The sequence below is a fragment of the Bos indicus genome, chromosome 8 (assembly GCF_029378745.1).
Source record: "Bos indicus isolate NIAB-ARS_2022 breed Sahiwal x Tharparkar chromosome 8, NIAB-ARS_B.indTharparkar_mat_pri_1.0, whole genome shotgun sequence".
Taxonomy (NCBI): Eukaryota; Metazoa; Chordata; class Mammalia; order Artiodactyla; family Bovidae; genus Bos; species Bos indicus.
In genome coordinates, this window is record NC_091767.1 from 10542231 (window position 1) to 10566572 (window position 24342).

At 45.0% G+C, this 24342-nt stretch overlaps 2 protein-coding genes across 6 annotated transcripts in view; one reads left to right on the plus strand and one right to left on the minus strand.

The window, feature by feature from the left end:
* Positions 1 to 8393, minus strand: part of ELP3 (elongator acetyltransferase complex subunit 3) — a 118829-nt gene extending 110436 nt beyond the window's left edge. The window contains exons 1-2 of the mRNA XM_019965833.2: positions 8237 to 8393; positions 828 to 927 (exon numbers count right to left, since the gene is read on the minus strand). Coding sequence (XP_019821392.1) covers positions 828 to 927; positions 8237 to 8255 — 119 coding nt within the window. The 5' untranslated portion in view covers positions 8256 to 8393. The remainder of the gene's footprint in view (positions 1 to 827; positions 928 to 8236) is intronic.
* An 8060-nt stretch (positions 8394 to 16453) lies between these two features.
* The window catches only part of NUGGC (nuclear GTPase, germinal center associated), a 48656-nt gene continuing 40767 nt past the window's right edge, over positions 16454 to 24342 (plus strand). The window contains exons 1-3 of one of the 5 annotated variants that reach the window (XM_019965837.2): positions 16459 to 16588; positions 17561 to 17672; positions 24024 to 24111. In XM_019965837.2, coding sequence (XP_019821396.2) covers positions 24069 to 24111 — 43 coding nt within the window. In that variant the 5' untranslated portion in view covers positions 16459 to 16588; positions 17561 to 17672; positions 24024 to 24068. Of the gene's footprint in view, positions 16589 to 17560; positions 17673 to 23683; positions 23933 to 24023; positions 24112 to 24342 lie in introns of those variants that run through there. The other 4 variants (XM_019965836.2, XM_070794419.1, XM_019965835.2 and 1 more) reach the window with 4 other exon arrangements.

The window sequence follows — 24342 nt, forward strand, 5'->3', positions numbered from 1 at the left end:
CACAGAGACTAGACCACTAACGGCCTGGGGCGGGGGAGCAGATCACTAGAGCAGATCTATATAACAGGTACACAGTCGATAAACAGACGCAGAGAGGAGAGACCACTCTTATTTGACGATGCAGCCAAGTCCAAGCTGAACCTGACTGTGGGGAGGAAGTGGATGGACGTGTCCGGGAGGCTCTGAAGCGGGGAAGGGCTGGATGACATCAAAAGGCCCAAAGAGAGGGTCTTCCTGGGAGCCAGCCGCCACCTCCTGCGTCTCAGCGGAGGGACCAGAACGAGAGGAGGAACGTGAAGAGAGACGGACAGCAGGACAGACCACGGGCTCTGCAGACAGACGGTCTGATTCCAAATCTCAGCTCTGCCAATTACCACTTATTCACTCTTGGAAAAATTACGTAACCTTCTCTATCTCGGGGGATCCATCTGTCCCAGTAAGTCCTGACCTCAGACAGTGTTTGAGAGTGTCAGCTGGGCTAATATGCCCAGTGTACCGCTAACAGTGACCTGACTACAGTATGCGCCCAAGAAACGTTAGACGCTGCTAGCAATATTAGGCTCTGAGGCAACTTTGCCATACATAATCAACAGGGCAGGGCAGAAAACTAAATTCTCAATTAAAACATGAAACATGAGATAGAACCGGTAGTATTTGATAATTGCATGCATGAAAGAGATCTATTAATACTGCCCAAGAACAAGATTACCTTCTTTGGCCCTGAGGTATGTGAGATTCCAGCTCCTACACCAGGGATCAAACCCACACGCCCTGCCTTGGAAGGCCAAGTCTTAACCACTGGACCACCAGGGAACCCCTCCACTTACTTATTTAGATCGATGTCTTTCCCCTGTTCGTGAGCTTCAATTAGTTGTTTAATAACATCTCCTATGGTCAGCATCATTAGCTGAGCAGGGCTGAGGTCGCCTAGAAAGATAATATTTGACAAAGTAAAAAGTCATATTATTCAGCAAACGTTTTTGTATTTACTAGCAGTTTTCCTTCCAAAATCATTCCAATCGTGCTGAAATAATAGCTCAAGTTTACCAGACAGTGAACTTTTATTGTTTACAATTTAGCCATATATCTTATACCTTTAATTTAAAAACAAACCTGAGTTCACCTACATACGGGAAGGGTTCACTCTAGAAGCATATACAGGAAAAGCATGATAGATACAGGGAAGAGCAGAGACAAACAGGAAGGAAAAGAACCAAATTACACAGGAAAGAACCAAAGGAGTTAAAATAGCTTCCCTTCATCTCCAGATTTTTTGATTACATTTAGTTGGTTTACTTCATCTGATTCTCAGAAGAAAGTGAGGTGGATGGAACAAGAATATTTGCCTGTCCCATAAAAATGTTAACAAGGGATGAAGTTGAAACTCAAACCCAGGCGTCCCCAGAAGCAGAATCACACAGCAGTGTAACACTATCTTGAAATACAAAGGCAGAGGTCTGTCCTCGCCTAGGGACTTTAATGCACCCCTAAGATTCAGTCTAAACAGCACTGCAACCTTCTCCTGGCAAATGAGGCCATCCTTCTCACCTAAGAGGCAACAGCAGAAGCTGACATGGCATGACCCACCCTTTGCCCACAAATACAGTTGCCTGGTTCAAGGATGGGCACCTATTCACGTGGGGGCCAATCTGAGCTCTTTTACTCAAGGCAAAAAAAGACACCAGCCCGTTTCCAGTGGTAAAAGCTGTGAGATTTCAGCTCAGGAGCTGCTAGCAAGCACACTTCCTGCCTGCAGAGAAAGCTGGTGTCTAAAGATAGCGATGTCATCAGAGAGGGGGCAAGACGAGAAAGCCCTGGCCCTCCCATTTACTTGATCTCATTTGAGACCTCACAACAACACTGGAAGGTGGGTACCGTTTTCCCATTTCACAGATGTGAATAATCAAGGCAAGTTAAGACATCACTGTAAATGACATGGTTAAGACTCAAATTCAGGCCTTTCCCTCACAACTTACATGCTTTTTTCCCACCGTGCCAAAGCACCTCTAATTTCCTGAGACACAGCTACCATAAACAATTTGAGAGAAGTCCATTTATAATAGGAGGCTAACGCTTTCTAAACTGTGTAACTCAACCCCTCAGTATTCTACAGAAGTGCCCAAGGGGCCATGTAACAGACAGGGCTGGTGGTGAGGAAGGTAAAGTGGGGGGTAGGGGCAGAAGGAAGGTCTCTTTCTCCATTTCAACCCAAGCAGCTTCACTTCCATCTGTTTATATATTGAAGTTCTGCATAAGAATGTATTTGGAGGGAAAAGGGGCTTCAGGTGATAAAAAAAATACAGGCAGACCTCATGCAGTTTGGTTCCAGGCGACCACAAAAAAGGGCATACTACAATAAAGTATGTCACACGAATATTTTGGCTTCCCGGTGCACACACAAGTTACATTTACAGTGTACTATAGTCTGCTAAGTGTGCAAAAGCAATATGCCTTAAATAAATGAGAGACACAAGTTTTGGGTGGCTTCTTTTGGCACGGGTGTGCGTGTAAGACACTTCAATCCGGTCTTGACTCTTTGCGACCCCATGGACTGTAGCCCACCAAGCTACTCTGTCCATGGGATTTCCCAGGCAAGAGCAGTGGAGTGGGTTGCCACGCCCTCCTCCAGGGGATCTTCCCGACCCAGGGATCGAACCCTCGTCTCTTATGTCTCCTAGCATTGGCAGGCAGGTTCTTTACCACTGGCGCCAGGGCACTCTAATCTACAAGGAGAGAGCAGGAATTTCCCCAAGGCTCTGCTTACCTTAGTTAACAAGTGAGGCATGGAAAAGTGCTGCCGCCTTGTGGACACGTCCCGCAATAGCAACCTTCAACCTACAGGCAGATTCTTTACCACTGAGCCACTTGCGAAACCCCAAAACTATTGCTTATGGGCACTGAATATTCATAAAGACTACGTGTGCGCTCAGCTGCCCAGCTGTATCTGACTCTTGGCGACCCCATAGACTATAGCCCGCCAAGCTTCTCCGTCTATGGGATTTCACAAACGAAAATACTGGAGTGGGTTGCCATTTCCTCCTCCACAGAATCTTCCCGACAGGAATTGAACCCAAGTCTCTTATGTCTCCTAACATTGGCAGGCAGGTTCTTAACCACTAGCGCTACACAGCATTCTAATTAACAAGGAGATAACAGGAATTTCCCCAAGCCTCCCCGGTGGCTCTGCGATAAAGATCCCCTGAAATGCAGAAGCTGCAGGAGACCCAGGTTCGATTCCTGGGTGGGAAAGATTCTCTGAAGGAGGAAATGGCAACCCACTCCAGTATACTTGCCTGGAGAACCCTATGGATAGAGAAATCTGGCGGGCTACCTTCCGTGGGGTAGCAGAGAGTCAGACACTGCTGAAGTGACTTAGCATGCATGCTGCTTACCTTAGTAACAAGAGAGAGGCATGGAAACGTGCTGCCGCCTTGTGGACATGTCCCGCAATAGCAACCTGCAACCTACAGGCAGATTCTTTACCACTGAGTCACCTGGGAAACCCCAAAACCTATTGCTTATGGGCACTCAATAGTCACAAGGTCTACGTGGGTGCTCAGTTGCTCAGCTGTATCTGACTTTTTGCGACCCCACGGACTGTACCCCGCCAGGCTCCTCTGTCCATGAGATTTCCCAGGCAAGAATACTGGAGTGGGTTGCCATTTCCTCCTCCAGGGGATGTTCCCATCCCAGGGATCGAACCCAGGTCTCCCTCATTGCAGACAGATTCTTTACTAGCTGAGCTACCATCTGAGCCTTCAGCAAATATACTCTTTTTACTGGTGTTGAGTTTTGCCTCGATGTTGAAGGCTGCCAACTGCTCAGGGTGGTGGATGCTGAAGGCTGGGGTGGCTGTGGCAATCTCTTAAAATAGGACAACACTGAAAGTCTGCTGCATCCCCTGACTCTTCCTTTCATGAACAATTTCTCTGTGCATGCAATGCTGTTGGGTGGCATTTTACCCACGGTAGAAATTCTTTCAAAACTGGAGTTGATCTCCTCAAACCCTGCTGCTGCTTTATCAAGTAAGTTTAATATTCTAAAGCTTTTATTATCATTTCAACAATCTTCACAGCATCTTCACCAGCAGCAGACTCTGTCTAAACAAACCAGTTTCTTTGCTCACCCGTAAGAGGCAACTCCTCATCCATTAAAGTTTTCTGTGACACTGAAGCAATTCAGACACATCTTCAGGCTCCACTTCTAGTTACCCTGCTGTTTCCACATCTGCAGGGACTTCCTCCACTGACGTCTTGAACCCCTCAAAGTCATCATGAGGGTTGGAAGCAACTTCTTCCAAACTCCTATTAATGTAGTTTTTTTTTTTTTCACCTCTTCCCATGAATCACAAATGTTTTTAATGGCACCGAGAATGGTGAATCCTTTCCAGGTTTTCAGTTGACTTTGCCCATGTCCATCAGAGGAATCACAAGCTATGGATTTCTTAAATAATAAGACTTGAAAGTTGAAATGACTCCTGGATGAGACTGTGCAATGGATGCTGTGTGAGCAGGGATGAAGACGTTAATCTCCTACATCTCCACCAGAGCGCGTGGATGACTAGACACATCAACAACGAGCAGTGATACTTTAAAGGGCTCTGCTCTCAACAGCGGGCATAAAATATCAGTAAACCATGTTGTAAACAGGTGTGCTGTTTATCCACACTTTGTTCCATTTACAGAGCACAGGCAGAGAAGATGTAGCATAATTCAGAATGGTAAATAAGCATTTTGTTGCTGTTCAGTCGCCAAGTCGTATCTTACTCTATTGAAACCCCATGAACTATAGCCCACCAGGCTTGTCTGTCCATGGGATTTCCCAGGCAAGAATAGGGGAGTGGGTTGCCATTTCCTCCTCCAGGGGATCTTCCCAACTCAGGGATCAAACCCCCATCTCCTGCCTTGGCAGGTGGGTTCTTTATCACTGAGCCATCAGACCATCTGCATTGTGATTGTGAAAGTCGCTCAGTCGTGTCTGATTCTTTGTGACCCCATGGACTACATAGCTCATGGAATTCTCTAAGCCAGAATACTGGAGTGGGTAGCCTTTCCCTCCTTCAGGGGATCTTCCCAACCCAGGGATTGAACCCAGGTGTTCTGCATTGCAGGTGGATTCTTTACCAGCTGAGCCACAAGAGAGTCATCCTGCCCTCTGAAGCTCTCAAGGCAGGCACTGACCTTTCCTCTCTAGCTTCGAAAGTCTTGGTGGCATCTTCTTCCAATAGAATCCTGTTCTGTCTACACTGAAAATCTCTTGTTTAGTACAGCCACCTTCATGAATTATCTTAGCTATATCTTCTGGATAACTTGCTGCTCTGCCATGCACTTTGATGCTGTACAGATGACTTCTTTCCTTAAACTTCACAAAAGTGAGCCCTGCTAGCTTCAAACCTTTCTTCTGCAGTTTCCTTACCTCTCTCAGCCCTCACAGAATTAGAGTTAGGGCCTTGTCTTAGGTTAGGCTTGGGTTTAAGGGAATGCCATGGCTGGCTGATCCATGCAGATCCCAAAACCTTCTCCATTAGCAGCAATAAGGCTGGTTTGTTTCCTTATCATTCATGAGTTCACTAGAATATCATTTTCAAATTCCTTCAAGAACTTTCCCTTTGCATTCACAACTTGGCTGTTGAGTTAGCACTCAGTCTATCTCAGTTTTCAACAGGCCTTCCTCACTAAGCTTAATCATTTGGGGCTATTAATTTAAAGTGAAAGATGTATGACCCTGCCTTATACCTGAACCCTTGAAGGCTGTTGTAGGGGTACTAACTGGCCTAATTCAGTAGCATTTATCAGTCCTCATTGTCCAAAGGAACAGGGAGGCCCAAGGAGAGGGATGAAGATGGGGGAATGGCCAACAGGTGGAGCAGTCAGAACACATCATTTATTGATTAAGTTCGTCATCTTACGTGGCAGTTTGTGGGACCCCAAACAATTACAATAGTAGTATCAATGATCACTGAGTACAGAGCACCATAACACACACAGAAACAGTGAAAAAGTCTGAAATACTGTGGGAATTACCAAAACACGACTGAGTTGTGAACTGAGCAAATGCTGTTGGCAATATGGCACTGACAGACTTGCTCAACACAGAGTTGCTCCAAACCTTCATTTGGTAAAAATAAACAAACAAAACACAGTATCTGTGAAGTACATTAAAGCTAAACACAGTGAAACGAGGCATACATGGAGATGAAGATTTAAAAACATTTGGACAGCTCTTCGGTGTATCGAAAATTATCTGGAGAAGTAAATTAGTAAGAAAAGTCTTCATGGAGGAAATCAGAGAGATCTTTAGAGAAAGGGCAGGGTTTGGACAAGCAAAACAGAGGGCAATCCAGAAGGAACAATGTTAGGTATAGGAATTACCGATCATGTTTATATGAAAGTGTTGCCAAACTGGAATGGAGCCTTTCTGACAGGGTTGGGTAAAATCAGATCACAGGGTACACTGGCTACTCGACAAAAAATGCAATACACAGTGGAGAATTATATGTTCTTGAGTTTGGGAGTAAAAAGATCAAAGTAGTGTTTAAAGAAAATAAGTACAGATTGATCCTTGAACACTGGCTTGAACTGTGTGTGTCCACTTATATGTGTGTGTTTTTTTTTTTCCTCAATAAATACAGTACCTGTATTTTTCAGATCCTTAAATTAACTAAGTATGGGGAAAAGTTTTTGTTTAATTAGCGACCACAATATGTGGAAACAAAAGAACTAGGATTTGAGTCCTAATGCTATCCAAACTGTGTGAGCTTACTGCCCCTGGGTGAGTCATTTGTCAATTTCTTTGCTTTTGAGGCAGAGATAGCAGTATTTGGATTTTCAACTGCATGGTGGTGGGGGCAGTGCCTCCAACCCCGGGGTTGTTCAACGGTCAACTATATACAAAATACACTACAGAAAATGAGCATACAAAAAACGATTCAGAAGATGAAAGAATACACATAATCTGCATACTAAGTAAAAGGCTCTTGAAAGATAACTTTAAAAAAAAAACACAGAAGATTTAAAGCAGAACACTTGGATGACAGACTCAGTCCCTAGCTCCCAAATCCTACTGGCTATGTCGTAATGGGAAGATCAATGCCTTCTGAGCTCCCTGTTCCTTGTTGGCAAAATTGGGATAATACATACACATTTCACAAGGCCAGTGCAAGAACCAAGTGAAATAATGTACATGTGAAAGTCTATTATTCGAATATTAGTTCTTCAGTGAAGGTGGGTTAGAGGAATGGTGGCTAGAATGAGGATAAACTACTGCAAGAGGCAATTTCTGTAGGAACCAGCAGGGCTTGGTAATAGATGAAATTAAAAGTAAAGCTGTCTGGCCTACAGATAGAGGAGCAAGTTAGAGGGAGAAGATAACTAACTAATTAGGGGCAAGCAGTCTTTGAGCCCACAAAGCAACTGAAGGTAATTTGGATACTTGGAGTACCTGATGCCAAGAGGCATAGTAATCAAGGGCAGTTTTTTTGTTTGTTTGGGGGATTCGGAGAAACAGCCTGACCAACAAATTCGGTTCCGTTTCCTAAATATAATCTTGGGCTAGGAAAGTTACTTAATTCTTTTAACCTCAGCTTCTTCATTTGTAATCTGGAGATGATACCCACATAAGAATTATTAGCAAAGGCTCAATAAACGGTAGCTACGATTATCATAACCATCATTACTATTAGACCGACTTCTCAAATGAATTTACAGAGATAACACTACCACCTGCAAGAAAATATTTGAAATTTGACTCGATCCGGTTGAAAAACTAAAGATGAAATCGCTCCACGCTCAGGAGGTAATTAACTCCGGAGGTAATACAAATGGGAATAATTGCCTAATTACCCCACAAATCCCAAGAATAACTCGGCATTTCTCTTTCCTTTTTAAAAAACATTTAGAACTTTAAAACAATCTCAAATCAAAAAGGACGTGAAATGTGTAGTAAAATCTTAGCAAATTAAGAGTTCGAGACCGTGTTAAATCCATCGATCACGTAAATTTCTTGGAACAGAGCTTTTATCATTTATGCAAAAGACACCAAGTGATGGCCAAAAAGGAAGAATAAGGATAGGCCGGTTTAAAAAGCACAGTAGCAGGGAAAGACGAGTTCACAAACTGACCACAGGTGGTGGGGAGACTGCCAGACAGCAGATTCCCGCGGGAAAACCCGACTTCAGCATCTGATGGCCCGGGTTCGCCCCTTCCCTTCCATCACCCGTTCCCTCTCCCTGTCGCACCTTTGCGCTTCTGCCTCATCTCTCCGCTGTCGTAGCAGCCGCCACCCCAGAAAATGTAGATATCTACTCGGACCACGGGGGAAATTGACAGCCACCAAGCAACCCTGTCCTGTCGTAAAACGACGGAAACATATCGTAAAGCTGTCCCGAGAAAAACCACGAGTGCAAGGGTCCGCCCCGCCTTCCTGCGGCGGCTCCCGGAGGCCCTGGAAGACGGAGCAGAGCTACTGAGGCCAGTCAGCCGGGGGTCAAAGGGCTGTAGGATGCTAGCATCCGAACGCCACCGCAGCTCTGGCATTAGAAACCTTGACCTGAGCAGTACAGCTACCGGACAGAGCTTATGGACAGAGGCTGCGCCAGGGAGCCAAAACAAGAGGGTGGATGTGGATGGTGTCTAAATAAGGTGGAGGAGCCTAGGATGCATTAGGTCCGCGGGAATATGAGGGGGAAGAGAGTGATGACAAGCCCACCAGTGTGCAGGAGACTAGATTTAGAGCCTGGAAGAGACCATGCAGCAGTCAAGTAACGCTGTGAGGTCCAGACTTGGCCGCCAGTTGATCACTCTGGTCTCAGGCAAATGGGACGTATCAATAACCATCATGAAAGCTTCGGAAGTTTCTCCAGAAAGACGCACACACGGACAGCTTTGTAGAGTTTGGAGGCAGGACCTGGGATCATGGTTTTCTGAAACCCATCCATGATCTCCTTTATTCATAGACCAGAAATTAAGAACCCCTCTTACTGCAACATGACTTCCCGGTGGAACATTGGTAAAAGAATCTGCCTACCAATGCAGGAGATGTAGGAGACCCGGGTTGGATTCCTGGGTCAGGAGGATCCCCTAGAGGAAGAAATGGCTCCAGTATTCTTGCCTGGAAAATCCCATGGACAGAGGAGCCTAGCGGTCCAGTCCACAGGGAAAGAGGGGTTGCAAAGAATTGGAGGCGACCTGAGCATGCAGGCATGCACTTATTAGGACTTACCTGGTGGTCCAGTGACTAAGACTCCATACTCCCAATGCAGGGGGCTGAGGATGCCTAGTGCCTAGTTCCCAATGCCTAGTCTGGGAACTAGATCCCACATACTGCAACTCAGAGTTCATCCACTCCAGTTAAAGATCTCTCAGATAGCAACTAAAAGACCCTGCATGCTGTAGCTAAGACCTGGCACAGCCAAATAAATACATAAATTTAAAAAAGAAAGAACCCTCTTATTAACACATGAAGACATGAATATGTGCTGTTTCCAGTTCTCTTACTTTGCACTAGAATTGAGATAACTCCAAGTCTTTGGCCTCACCATAACACTGCAACTCTCCTGGTCAGTTTTTGTGATTGTCCATCAGGACAAATTCAGTAACATGTATCTGTCCTTATTGTCATCTTAGTACCAAGTGACATACGTTAGCTACCTAGAAAGTCTTCTAGGACCCTCCAAGAAAAACTCTTAGTTTTTCTTCTAATTTTTCTCAATCTTCCTGTATATCTTCTCAAAATATAGGTATTCCACAGGGGCCACTTCTTAAAATTGTCTCCCCCAAGTGATCCCCAGAGAACCAAAGCTTTAAAAACCATCTGTTTGTTCCCATGTTTGTAGCCCAGCCCCAGCTCCTCCCCTACTTGACGCTGTGTCAGATCTGTGTGTGTAATGTGTATCAGAAATGTAACACGTCTCCAAAGGAACTACACTTTTACTCCAACTCTGCCCTTTCCCCAATCTTCCTTATCTGAAGACACCATCCTCTACCTCATCACTTTTTAACCTCACACAAGAGAAAGACAGAAGCTGGAGATTTTAAATTATAATTGAGAATGCTATATTTGAGCTAATATTTGATAATGCGGATATCTGGGGGAAAGAGGCTGTCAAATAGAGGGAACACTTAGTGTAAAGGTCCGAGGGTGAGAAGATCCTTGATGTGTTCACAGAAAGCAAAGAGGTAGCTGGCATTTGAGCAGTGAGTGAGGGGAACTGTAATAGAGGTCAGAGAGGTGATGGGGTGAGGTGGGGTGGGGGACACTGCAGCTCATGAAAGACTTTGTAGGCCAGTGCATAGGCTTTGCCTTTTACTGTCAGTCATGTGGAGTACCACTGGAGAGCTTTTTAGCAGAAATATAATGTAATTTATAATTGAAATTACCTCTGGACTTCCCTGGTGGTCGAGTGGTTAAGAATCCTGACAATGCAGGGGACACAGTTTTGATCCCTGGTCCAGGAAGATTCAACATGCCATGGGGCAACTAAATCCATCTGCCACAACTACTGAGCCCACGTGCCCTAGAGCCCAGGCTCCGCAACAAGAGAAGCCACTGCAACGAGAAGCCTGCACACCGCAATTAGTAGCCCCTGCTCATCACAACTAGAGAAAACTTGTGTGCAGCAACAAGGACCCAGTGCAGCAAAAAATAGATGAATTAAAAAAAAATTTTAAGTCTATTTGTTGAGAGTAGATTGTAGGGAGGAAGCACAGAGTGGGGAGATCAGTTAGGTGGTCATTATCACATCTATGCCAGGGATTCCCAAACTTTGATGCTCATGAGAATCACCTAGAGAGGGGTGAAAAATCCCAGTACCCAGGTCACACCCTGTGCCAATTAAATCAACATATCAAGGGGGTGGCAGCCAGGCATTAGTATTTTATAAGATTCTTCCGTTCATTTCAGTCGCTCAGTCGTGTCTGACTCTTTGCGACCCCATGAATCGCAGCATGTGAGGCCTCCCTGTCCATCACCAACTCCTGAAGTTCACTCAAACTCATGTCCATCGAGTCGGTGATGCCATCCAGCCATCTCATCCTCTGTCATCCCCTTCTCCTCGTGCCTCAAATCCCTCCCAGCATCAGGGTCTTTTCCAATGAGTCAACTCTTCTCATGAGGTGGCCAAAGTATTGGAGTTTCAGCTTTAGCATCAGTCCTTCCAATGAACACCCAGGACTGATCTCCTTCAGAATGGACTGGTTGGATCTCCTTGAAGTCCAAGGGACTCTCAAGAGTCTTCTCCAACACCACAGTTCAAAAGCATCAATTCTTTGGCACTCAGCTTTCTTCACAGTCCAACTGTCGCATCCATACATGACCACTGGAAAAATCATAGCCTTGACTAGATGGACCTTTGTTGGCAAAGTAATGTCTCTGCTTTTGAATATGCTATCTAGGTTGGTCATAACTTTCCTTCCAAGGAGTAAGCGTCTTTTAATTTCATGGCTGCAGTCACCATCTGCAGTGATTTCAGAGCCCCCCAAAATAAATTCTGACACTGTTTCCACTGTTTCCCCATCTATTTCCCATGAAGTGATGGGACCAGATGCCATGATCTTCGTTTTCTGAATGTTGAGCTTTAAGCCAACTTTTTCACTCTCCTCTTTCACTTTCATCAAGAGGCTCTTTAGTTCCTCTTCACTTTCTGCCATAAGGGTGGTGTCATCTGCATATCTGAGGTTATTGATATTTCTCCTGGCAATCTTGCTTCCAGCTTGTGCTTCTTCCAGCCCAGCGTTTCTCATGATGTACTCTGCATATAAGGTAAATAAGCAGGGTGACAATATACAGCCTTGATGAACTCCTTTTCCTATTTGGAACCAGTCTGTTGTTCCATGTCCAGTTCTAACTGCTGCTTCCTGATGTGCATATAGGTTTCTCAAGAGGCAGATCAGGTGGTCTGGGATTCCCATCTCTTTCAGAATTTTCCACAGTTTATTGTGATCCACGAAGTCAAAAGCTTTGGCATCGTCAGTAAAGCAGAAATAGATGTTTTTCTGGAACTCTCTTGCTTTTTCTATGATCTGATGGATGTTGGCAATTTGATCTCTGGTTCCTCTGCCTTTTCTAAAACGAGCTTGAACATCAGGAAGTTCACGGTTCACATATTGCTGAAGCCTGGCTTGGAGAATTTTGAGCATTACTTTACTAGTGTGTGAGATGAGTGCAATTGTGCGGTAGTTTGAGCATTCTTTGGCATTGCCTTTCTTTGGGATTGGAATGAAAACTGACCTTTTCCAGTCCTGTGGCCACTGCTGAGTTTTCTAAATTTGCTGGCATATTGAGTGCAGCACTTTGACAGCATCATCTTTCAGGATTTGGAATAGCTCAACTGGAATTCCATCACCTCCACTAGCTTTGTTCGTAGTGATGCTTTCTAAGGCCCACTTGACTTCACATTCCAGGATGTCTGGCTCTAGGTCAGTGATCACACCATCGTGATTATCTGGGTCGTGAAGATCTTTTTTGTACAATTCTTCTGTGTATTCTTGCCATCTCTTCTTAATATCTTCTGCTTCTGTTAGGTCCATACCATTTCTGTTCTTTATCGAGCCCATCTTTGCATGAAATGTTCTCTTGGTATCTCTAATTTTCTTGAAGAGATCTCTCATTTTTCCCATTCTGTTGTTTCCCTCTATTTCTTTGCATTGATCGCTGAGGAAGGCTTTCTTATCTCTCCTTGCTCTTCTTTGGAACTCTGCATTCAAATGCTTTTATCTTTCCTTTTCTCCTTTGCTTTTCACTTGTATTATTTTCATAGCTATTTGTAAGGCCTCCTCAGACAGCCATCTTGCTTTTTTGCATTTCTTTTTCTTGGGGATGATCTTGATCCCTGTCTCCTGTACAATGTCATGAACCTCAGTCCATAGTTCATTAGGCACTCTGTCTATCAGATCTAGTCCCTTAAATCTATTTCTCACTTCCACTGTATAATTATAAGGGATTTGATTTAGGTCATACCTGAATGGTCTGGTGGTTTTCCCTACTTTCTTCAATTTAAGTCTCAATTTGGTAATAAGGAGTTCATGATCTGAGCCACAGTCAGCTCCCGGTCTTGTTTTTGCTGACTGTATAGAGCTTCCGCATCTTTGGCTGCAAAGAATATAATCAATCTGATTTTGGTGTTGACCATCTGGTGATGTCCATGTGTAGAGTCTTCTCTTGTGTTGTTGGAAGAGGGTGTTTGCTATGACCAGTGCGTTCTCTTAGCAAAACTATTATTTTAGCCTTTGCCCTGCTTCATTCCTTACTCCAAGGCCAAATTTGCCTGTTACTCCAGGTGTTTCTTGACTTCCTACTTTTGCATTCCAGTCCCCTATAATGAAAAGGACATCTTTTTTGGGTGTTAGTTCTAAAAGGTCATGTAGGTCTTCATAGAACTCTTGGGTAATCCCAAAGTGCAGCAAAATTTGAGAACCACTGACCAAGACCAGAGATGATAATGACTTGCGTAGGGGAGGAAGCAGTGGAGAGGGTGAGACATGTTCAGATTCTGAACATGCTTTAATGGTTTCAGCAAGACTTCCTGACAGCCAGATGTGGAGTGTAGAAGAAAGACAGGCATCGACATCAAGGGTGACATGGAGGGATTTGTAGGAGGGGCTGGATGTAGCTGTCATGAGCTGAACTGGGGAACACTGCAGGTGGAGGGGGGTTTCAGGGGAATGGGGGCTTAATTTGCATGTGTTGTGTTTGGGATACCTTGTGAGCTGTAAGACATGCGAGAGATCGGGGCTGGAGGTACCAAATGAGAGCGATGCGCATATGGGTGATACAGATGTGAGAATAAAAGAAAGAAAAGAGTGCGACAGAAAGAAAAGAGACCAAAGATTAAGCTTTGGGGTATTCTATAATCGCCAGGAAACAGGAATAAGTAGGGAAGGAGGCTGAGGAGGTGCAACCAGGGAGGTGGGAAGGAAACTAGGCGAGCGTGGTTCCTGGAAGCCGAGTGGGAAAAAGTGTGTTGAGGAAGGAGTGATCCCCTGGATCAAATGCCATTGATGGGTCAACAAAGAGGAGGGTTGAAAATTAACTAGGATCACCGGAGACTCTGACACAAACAGTTTCACAGAGTGGTAGAAGTGAAGGCTTAACTGGAGTGGGTTGATGATTAAAAGGAGAGAGCTCTGAGACGGCAGCTTTAGAAACAACTCTTTGAGGGTGTTCGCCATAAAATACAGAGGAATGGGACAGCAGCTGGCAGGGAAGCCGGGCTCAGAGGGAGCGTTTGTTAAAATGGAATAAGTAACAGCATGTTTGTATGCTGATGGGAATAATCCAGGGGACACTGAAAATCTGATGAATGAAGAGGGGGCAGTAATCTACCTTGTCCTGCAGTTGGACAGAAGGAAGGGGATCTGGTGCCCGAGAGAAAGGATTAGCTTTTGGTGGCTGTAGGCACTGTTCAGTCACTCAGTTGTATCTGACTCTCTGCGACCCCATGGACTGCAGCACGCCAGGCTTCTCTGTCCTTCACCATCTCCCTGAACTTGCTCAAACTCATGTCCATTGAGTCAGTGATGCCATTCAAGCACCTCATTCTCTGTCGCTCCCTTCTCCTCCTGCCCTCAGTCTTTCCCAAAGATGGGGTGTATTTGGAGTTCATCTATATCCAGGCTGGAAGGCAGAGCCAGTGATACATGTCGGGGGCGGGGGGCGGTTGGGTGTGACCGTGGGACTCTGTGGAAGTTCTCTTTCAGTTGCTTCAATGTTTCTAGTGAGTTCAGTGAAAACTCAGCTTGGTAGTTTGCCCAAACTCCTAATGGAGCTAGCATTCAGGTGTCCAATAGTATCAAAGGCCACCTTAATGAACCCAGCTTTAAAAATGACCAAAATTCATGTTAGTTATTAGGGGCTTCCCTGGTGGCTCAGTGGTAAAGAACCTGCCTGCCAATTTAATCGCACAGGCGATGTGAGCTCAATCTCTGGCAAGGGAAGATGCCCTGGAGAAGAAAATGGCAGCCCACTCCAGTATTCTTGCCTGGAGAATCCCATGGACAGAGGAACCTGGTGGGGCTATAGTCCACGGGAGCTGCAGAGAGTCAGACATGACTGAAGCAACTTAGCATGCACACACTTCAGTAGTACCTCTGGTTAATACAGGTAACTGTTGAAGTAGAGAAACAGCCAGTAGAGGGAGAGCTAAGCACACACAACATGAACATATGTTATGATTTCAGCCCAAAGAAATCCAACTCTAGTGAAGGTAGTTCATGTTGATTTTCTTTGTTTTGAACTCCATATTGGTATTTCTATGGTTTTCTAATGGATGAGGCACACCAGCTTGCTAAATGTTGCCAGCAACTTTTAAGACCACATTCTTTCTGACCTTTTGTTGCTTTCCCACTCTGGACCAAAAACATACCTGCAGTTACTGCTGCTGCTGCTGCTGCTGCTGCGTCGCTTCAGTCGTGTCAGACTCTGTGTGACCCCATAGACGGCAGCCCACCAGGCTCCGCCGTCCCTGGGACTCTCCAGGCAAGGACACTGAAGTGGGTTGCCATTTCCTTCTCCAATGCATGAAAGTGAAAAGTGAAAGTGAAGTCGCTCAGTCATGTCTGACTCCTAGCGACCCCATGGACTGCAGCCCACCAGGCTCCCCCGTCCCTGGGATTCTCCAGGCAAGAGTACTGGAGTGAGTTGCCATTTCCTTCTCCAATGCTTGAAGGTGAAAAGTGAAAGTGAAGTCGCTCAGTCGTGTCTGACTCCTAGCGACCTCATGGACTGCAGCCTACCAGGCTCCTCCGTCCATGGGATTTTCCAGGCGAGAGTACTGGAGTGGGGTGCCATTGCAGTTACTGAGGGGTACCCTAGTAATGACTGACTCTGTCTTTGAAGGTCAAACACTACCTGAGCTGAAGGTTAAAAAAAAAAACAAACAGATTTTATCCCTGTACTTGATGTGACTGTTTGGGTGTTAGCAAGGAGGAATAGGTTCTGCTTTCTTCTCTTGGACGGCATTTCAAAAATACTTGTTTTCATGTTCTGTTTTTAAAAATGTGGACGCAAAATTTAAGTTCCAGAAAGAGTTATTTAAAACTGTATGACACTCATTTCTACAGTCACATGACCCAATGTCGTTTGGTTTTGGTGAATTTCAGGATTGTGTATCAAGAATCAGCTTATCTTCATCATCTCATATTATCCATCACTCCCAGTTGTCTTCTATTTGGGGCGGGGGGAACCGATACTTCGTCTCTCTTGGGACTGGGGTGATTTTCCTTGCTGCTTAGGTTAAATCAGATCCATCAGAATAACTCTCATCCTCAAGGAAAGGATACTGCAGGGTGGAAGCTGCAATCCATTTGGAAAGGAAAAATGATTAATGTGTAGGCATAGGGAAGAGAAAAATATGAGCGCCCCAGTTCACATACAACTGAAGTTTAAATGAAAGGCGCAGATAGTACGTAACTATTTATGAGGGCGGAGACTGTCATAAATAGCTCTCTGATGGCAAATCAGTTTCACTTCTGCTTGTGTAAATGTGGCTTTATGACAGGGGCCACAAAGGTGGTTCAACATACCTCGACCAAGGCAAAGAGGTTGCCACTGTCTTTGTGGAATCTTGGAGCTGTAGCATGCAAAGTGACATCTGGTAAGTTGTTTTTCTTATGCAATTTATGCTGTAACTTATGACTGATTAAAAAATAGCTTTAGAGAAAAATGGAGATGATGGTAGTTTCCATAGAATTCACAACCAACTTCCTCTCTCATCTTACATTAGTAAAGGTACATTTTTTATAATTAATGAACCAACATTTGTAGTAGTATTATTAACTAAAAGAAGAACAGTGAAAAGAAAAGAAAGTGAAAGTGTTAGTCGCTCAGTTGTGTTTGACTCTTTGTGACCCCCATGGACTGTAACCCACCAGGCTCCTCTGTCCATGGAATTCTCCAGATAAGAATACTGGACTGGGTAGACATTTCCTTCTCCAGGGAACTGGGGTCTCCTGCAATGGCAGGCAGGTTCTTTACTGTCTGAGCCACCAGGGAACCCTAAAGGTTATCCTCTATTCAGATTTTCTTAGCTGTTATCTAGTGTCTTTTTTCTGTTTTAGAATCCTATCTAGGGGAGGGAGATGGAGAAGGCAATGGCACCCCACTCCAGTACTCTTGCCTGGCAAATCCCATGGACAGAGGAGCCTGGTAGGCTGCAGTCCATGGGGTCGCTAAGAGTCGGACGCGACTGAGCGACTTCACTTTCACTTTTCACTTTCATGCACTGGAGAAGGAAATGGCAACCCACTCCAGTGTTCTTGCCTGGAGAATCCCAGGGACGGCGGAGCCTGGTGGGCTGCCGTCTATGGGGTCGCACAGAGTCAGACACGACTGAAGTGACTTAGCAGCAGCAGGGGAGGGGGATTTGGGAGAGAATGGACACATGTATATGTATGGCTGAGTCCTTTCGCTGTTCACCTGAAACCATCACAACATTGTCAGTTGGCTATTCCCCAATACAAAATGTTTTTGGTGTTGTTTAAAAAAAGAATCCTATCCAGAACACCATATTACATTTAGCTGTTGTGTCTCTTCTTGGCTGTGACCTTGTGTTTGATGACTTTGACAGTTTTGAGGAGTCCTGGTCAGCTCTTCTGTAGGATTCACAAAGAGACTGGAGTTTCGGCTTTAGGGTGGAAGATCAGAGAGTTAAAGGTCATTCTCATCCCGTCACATCAAAGGTACATATCATCAAGATGATTTACGACAGTTGTTGTTGACCTTGGTCGTCTGGCTGAGGGAGTATTTGCAAAGTCTTTCTACTGTAAAGCGACTCTTTTTCCCCTTCTTTCCATCCTGTCCCCCTTGGAAGGAAGTTACTCTGTGAGGCCCATGCCCAAGGAGTGGGGGATTAAGTTCCCTTTCCTTCAGGGTGAAGCATCTTTAGAAATTGTTTGGAATTTTTCTGTGTGGGAGACTCATTTTTTCTCCTTCTCATGATTTTCCTAAAGTCAGTTATTTCTTGAGGGAAAGTGATTTTACTTTACTTAAGTGAATTTTATGGCTGCGTAAAGGCCAATGAACTAGAAATCTGGAGAATCGGGGCTTAGTTTGAATTTTATAACAGTGTGATCTTAGGCAAGTCATCAATCCTTCTTCCCCAAAGAAAACTTGTGTTCCAGGCACCATTAATATTAAATGCATCAATACGAAACTGAGTTTAGTATTAACGTCATCTTATGCCTCATTAAGTTTGGCAAGCTTGGGCGAGCAATATGAAAGGATTCAAGTTCATTGCCGTAAAATCTGATAAAGTATGTAATGAAAATATCTGCTTACTTTACTTATCTAGTCACCTGGGGGAGAAGGACTGAAAAAAGCCATGCCTCCTCTACTGAATCTACCTCTGGCAGCCGTGCTCCTAATGTTGCACACAGAAGCTGATGCATTAATGCTGAAAACATAACTCTTTTCCTCCGGGGGTTTGATGACCCTTGTTTCACTTTCGCTTCTAAGCTAATGTGTTTAAATTGTCCCTTTAGAGAGTACCCAGTTTGGAAGAGCCGTGTAATGTCCAATAAAGTGGTTAGGAAATTCTGCCATCACCAAAAGTATTTAAGCATTAAAAAATAGAGAGAGGAGATAAATCCACAACATTGCATTTTTAAGAATCTGCTCCTTGCTCTTATTTCTTCAATTACCTCCCTGTGGGAGGGGACAAGATGCTACCAAGGGCATAGAACCCTGAAGATGCTTCATCAATGGGAACAAGAATGGGGGTCAGTTTACCATTTATGGTGGCATCTGTTCCCCCTGCCCACAAAAGTTGACTTTGCCCAGGTAAATATTAGTACTGATTTCTTGTTAAACTATCTTCACCAAATATTCTGAAAGTCAATAACATTTGTCCAGGTGCATAAGTGTCTATGGGGCTTCCCAGGTGGCTCAGGAGTAAAGAATCTGCCTGCCAATGCAGGAGATGTGGGTGATGTAGGTTCAATCCCCCTGGATAAGTAAAGGGCAACACACTCCAGTACTCTTGCCTGGGAAATTACACAGATAGAGGAGCCTGGCGGGCTACAGTCCATGGGACTGAAAAAGAGTCAGACATGACTGAGCGCATGGAAGTGTCTATAGGCCAGCTTTGCATCAGTGTCACATACAGCCCTCGCAATGAACTCCAGACGTTAAGTATTTTTCTATTCTCATCTTACATGTGGATAAACTGAGACTCAGACAGGTTAAGTGCTCTGTTTAGTGTCACACTGCAGTACCAGAGCAGGATCCCCCAATCCAGGCATTCTGACTCCAAATCCTGAGTACTTTCCCCATGGCATCCCTCACAGCCTGGAACATAAACCTGGGTGTGCAGACACCTTGCCCATTTTCTTTCCTCGCGTGTCCCCAGGCCCTAGAACCGTGTCTGGCACACAGTAAACACTTCACAAATGTTTGCTGAATGAATGAATATAATTCCTGCTGTTATTAATTTTACCATCCAAGAATATGTTTAAAAGACACACGTCATTCAACACATATTTACTCAGCGCTCACAATGTACTGAGCACTTTCCACATTTATTAAAAGTAGGGAAGAAACCAACGTTAATGATCAAAATGCCCCTTCAAGTTACTTTGCTAATTTAAGTATTTTAATTTTTTTCCTGTTACTGTGGCCTTGGGGCAGGGGAGGGGTGCTGGGGTCGGGGACTGGAAATGGAAGGAAAACAAGAATCGTGTGGGGAGAGGTTAATGATGTGAAGCAAGGGAGGGTGGGACAAGATTCAGACTAAAGGAGAAGAGACTTAGATTTTTGTAATTCTTCATAAACACATTAAATTCTGCTCTGGACATGGACTGAAAGCAATGAACTACTCACTGCCCCCCCAACACACACACACAATCACGCATGCTCACGTGTACCCCCCAATGCCCCCGGCAGTCTGGCTTTGTTTTATTCTGAGGTCACTAGCTTCAGTTGGTGTCCTTAAGCCCAGTTTCATCAAGCTACCACTCTCGCTCCTACTCAACAGCCTTCACTCCCCAAATGCCTCCTCGTGCATTAAAGGGAACCCCTCATTTGTGTTCACTGTTCTCTCCATCTCTTACTCTGAAGCTCCAGAGATGGTTTAAATAGTACCAGTTAGAGGTTTCTTGGTGGAATGATGAGAACCCTGAACTTGGACTCACTGTCTGACCTTGAACAGGTCCCTTCCCCTCTCCAGGCCTCAGTGTCCACATCTGTAGAAGGGGCTCAAGAACATTATTTCATTCCACTCTAGGAAGCTCTTCTAGGACAGGAGTGACCACTGCCTTGGTGTCACCTCTGTTACGTTCTCTTAAGGAAAAAAGAGTGTACGCAAACACAAAAAGAGGAAAGGGAGAGTGAGAGAAGCAAGAAAAACTGTCAAAAGTCACAATTACTTGACAGGAAACTGGTGCTGTGCAGCCTTCCCACATCTAGCTAAATATGCAGAGTCCCTTTTAAAAGATGCTATTCTTAGGCTCTCTGCACATGAATGTAAATAAGTACTCAAATCAAAACTTACACGCTAACCGCACAGTTGAAATACAAGCGAAATAAACCACACATCAAAACTTTGCCCTGTGAGCCACACGTGTGGACGTTTTCAACTGCTTCTCTGCAGAAACAGGTTTCACAAAACACACCACGGCTGCTGCCTCTTTGGGGGAGAAAGTGGAGCCCAACATAATTTGAGGAAGGACTCTGGGTCTTTTGCTCTTTAAAATGAACCTGAAATCACCGTATTATCAATCGTGCTCCTTTTGACTATCGTTACTGTTTGTATAGTTGCTCAGTCGTGTCCGACTCTTTTGCGACCCCATGAACTGCAGCCTGCCAGGCTCCTCTGTCCATGGGATTTCCCAGCCAAGAACACTGGAGTGGGTTGCCATTTCCTTCCCCAGGGGATCTTCCCAACCTAGGGATTGAACCTGTGTCCCCTGCATTGGCAGTCGGGGAAGCCTGATCCATCTTCTGTATTTGTTCCTGGCACTGGCTAGTACAACCAATCGAAGGTCTACAGTGGATCTGTACCCCGGGAGGACCATACATTTGTTGTCTCCAGAGCCCATTGTGATATAACGTTTAATATTTTGTGTGTGTGACTATGGCTCATGGAGTTGCCATCTTCAGAAAACAACAGAAATCTTTCCAGGGGGCAATTCCTAGTTTCACATCTAAAGTTATTGGTAGGCACTATCATATTTTTTCTCCTAACTTGCCTAGGTTTTGCCGAGGTTTAGCATTTCCAATCCGGAGAAGGCGAGTGAGTCGGACACGACTGAGCGACTTCCCTTTCACTTTTCACTTTCATGCACTGGAGAAGGAAATGGCAACCCACTCCAGTGTTCTTGCCTGGAGAATCCCAGGGACGAGGGAGCCTGGTGGGCTTCCGTCTATGGGGTCACACAGAGTCGGACACAACTGAAGCGACAGCAGCAGCAGCATTTCCAACCAGGAAACTGTCATGAATTTTAGTAACCTCATAGAGTTTTCCCACCACCGGCTTTACTGATGAACATTTCAAGCAAGAACACGGTATCTTGGGATTTGAGGAAGCCTTAAAGCCCGTCTAGTTCAATGCTGTTATTAGGTGATCCTAACAGTGAAAGTTTAGACACTTCTAGGAGCAGAAAATTCATTAGTTACTAAGGGAGCTCGTTCCATTTTGGACAACTCCGAATACAAGAGAAATGTTCAGCAAAAATGTACTTTCTTATACTTTCCACCTAGTGGATCTAGTTGTCCCCTCTTGGCACCACTGGAAACAGGCATTATCTCACTATTGTATTCAACTCTAAGGTTAAGTATTTCAAGACCACACACAGTCCTCTCCACATCTTCTGCTTCAGCCCATGTCTTCCTTCCCTCAAGCTAAACATTCCCAGTTCCTATGGAGCAGTCCTATCAAAAATGAATTTGAGTGGCTTCCCTGGTGGTCCAGTGGTTTAAGAATTCGCCTTGCAATGCAGGGGACATGAGTTCGATACTTGGTTGGGGAACCAAGATCCCACGTGCCGTGGAGCAACTAAGCCTGAGCACCGCAACTACCGAAGCCTGAGCACCACAACTAGAGAATTTGTGCTCTACAAGAAAATCTCCCACATGACGCAATGGAGATCCTGCAGCTTCAACAAAGACCCCATGCAGCCAAAATACATAAACGTTTAAAAACAGATTTGGTGTTTAGACACCCTTGGCCGCGGAATCTCATCAAAAGCTTCCCATCCACTGTAATTAATTAATTCAGCACTACGATCGATCATTGCCGTTCACGATAGAAATACGACATTGAAACAAAAGCAGCCATGACCTCGAATAGCTCAGACGTAAAGAAAGAATCACAAGCGTACAATTCAGGTGTGCTCGGATCAGCGGTGGCACAAGAGGGGGACGAATGGGAACCGGGACACAGCTGCACAGAGGAAACGTGCAAACGAGATGCTAAGAAAGAGTCGCGATTCTCCAGGAAGAAGAGGGGAGCACATTTCTTCTTGACTCCCCTGCCTCGGAGGACTGTAAGGAGTTTGGGGCGGTCTGAGCCCAGGTGAGGAATGGAGAGATGAGGCACCTCCTAGCAAAGGCTCAGGAACGTGTACAGAGCAGAGTTCAGACCACACTCACCAACACCCACCAGGAAGAGAAAGCATTTGTTCTGTTAATGCCCATGAGCCGAACTAAGGGTGAGTGGCTCTTATGACTGAGGAGCAGCGATTTTCGTTTGGGAGTGATATGTAAATGAGGCACAGTCTTGCTAACTAACGGCCGTGTGTCTACTGGGGGTTGACAGGTCAGTTGAGCTTTTGCATATTTCAGAAGGGCTGGTGACTCTCTGCTTTTGAATTATGCAGCTGAGTAGTCCAATCAGCAGCATCAGAAATGGAGAGGAAGCACGTGGGGTGCCCCGCCTTGTGTGCCCCGGATCCTCCCTGATCTGTGGAGGCAGAAACACTCCAGGACATCAGCACTCGCTCTTCTGAGGCTTTGTGGATCCAGTTCTCCCTCTGTGTTCAGTCCCTGTCTCCCAGGGCTGGAGACAGGTTCGATCCGATCCTTCTTTTTTTGGAGGTACCTCCCCCCACCCACCCACCCCCCACAGATGCCCCATGAGGCAGAGCTGACATAATCCCCAACTGGGGTGTCTCCCTGATTGCAGTGCCGGGTGGGGTGGTGAGGAAGACCCAGAGAACCTAACGGTTATTGCATCTCTTCTTCCCCGCTCAGCATCCTCCGGAGCAACTCCAGGGGATCCCAGGAATATCAAATGTTCCATCCATCTCCCCGATACTTGCTGAGACCCGCTGGGACTCAGTGTCACTCAATGGCCCAGGGGTTCCGGGCTTACCTGATGGGGGCGCTGATGTCTCCCAAAACAGCAAAGCTGTATAACTTCACCTTCAAGGCTCTGGTCGTTAGAGGCTTATTGTCTTTTCAGACTGAGCTGCCTTCAAGATCTCAGGTCATTTCAGTTTAAAGGTCAATGGATAAAAAATGGTGGGGATATATGTGTATGTCTGGCTGATTCATTTTGCTGTGCAGCAGAAGTAACAGCATTGTAAAGCAACGACACTCCAATAAAAAGTAACAACGAAAAGAATAGATTCCAAGAATTTCTTTTAAAAATCTGCTATATACATTCATGTGTAGTTTTGTGTGCGGACACAGCTGTCAACTCTTTGGTATAAATACTGATTCATAACTGCCAGATCAATGCTGAGTATGTTCAGTATTGTAACAAGTTGACAGTCTTCCAACAGTGGTAATATTTAGCACCATCAGCAATAAATAGTCATTTCTTTTGCTCAAAAAAAAAAAAAAATTCTATGGATTCAACTATTGCTGAAAATCAAGAGTCAAACATGGACTTTTGTCATATTTAAACCAACACGCAGTGGACAAGCTGTTATAAAGGATTCAGAGATAAGGTAGAATAGCCATTGCCCTTTAGAAGCTTGGTATCTAATTGGGGAGACAAAGCGTAAGCAAAATTACATGATCTTTTTGTTTTGTATTTATAATTTCTGCCGTCTACTCCTCCCCACCCCCACTCTGTACTTTGTATTTTTCAGGCTGATGCTCTAAGTGGACAAAGGCAGGCGGTTACATAACAGGAAATGGCAGAAACTGAAGATTTTCTGGTTCGGGAGCTACATCCAGGTAACATCCCTTCACTATCCCCTGATGAAGAGAGCAAGAACTATTTACCATTATATATATGTGTGTGTGTGTGTGTGTGCTAAGTCGCTTCAGTCGTGTCCAACTCTTTGTGACCCCATGGACTGTAACCCACCAGGCTCCTCTGTCCATGGGATTTCCCAGGCAGGAATACTGGAATGGGTTGTCATTTCCACCTCCAGGGGATCTTCCTGACCCAAGGATCCAAATTGC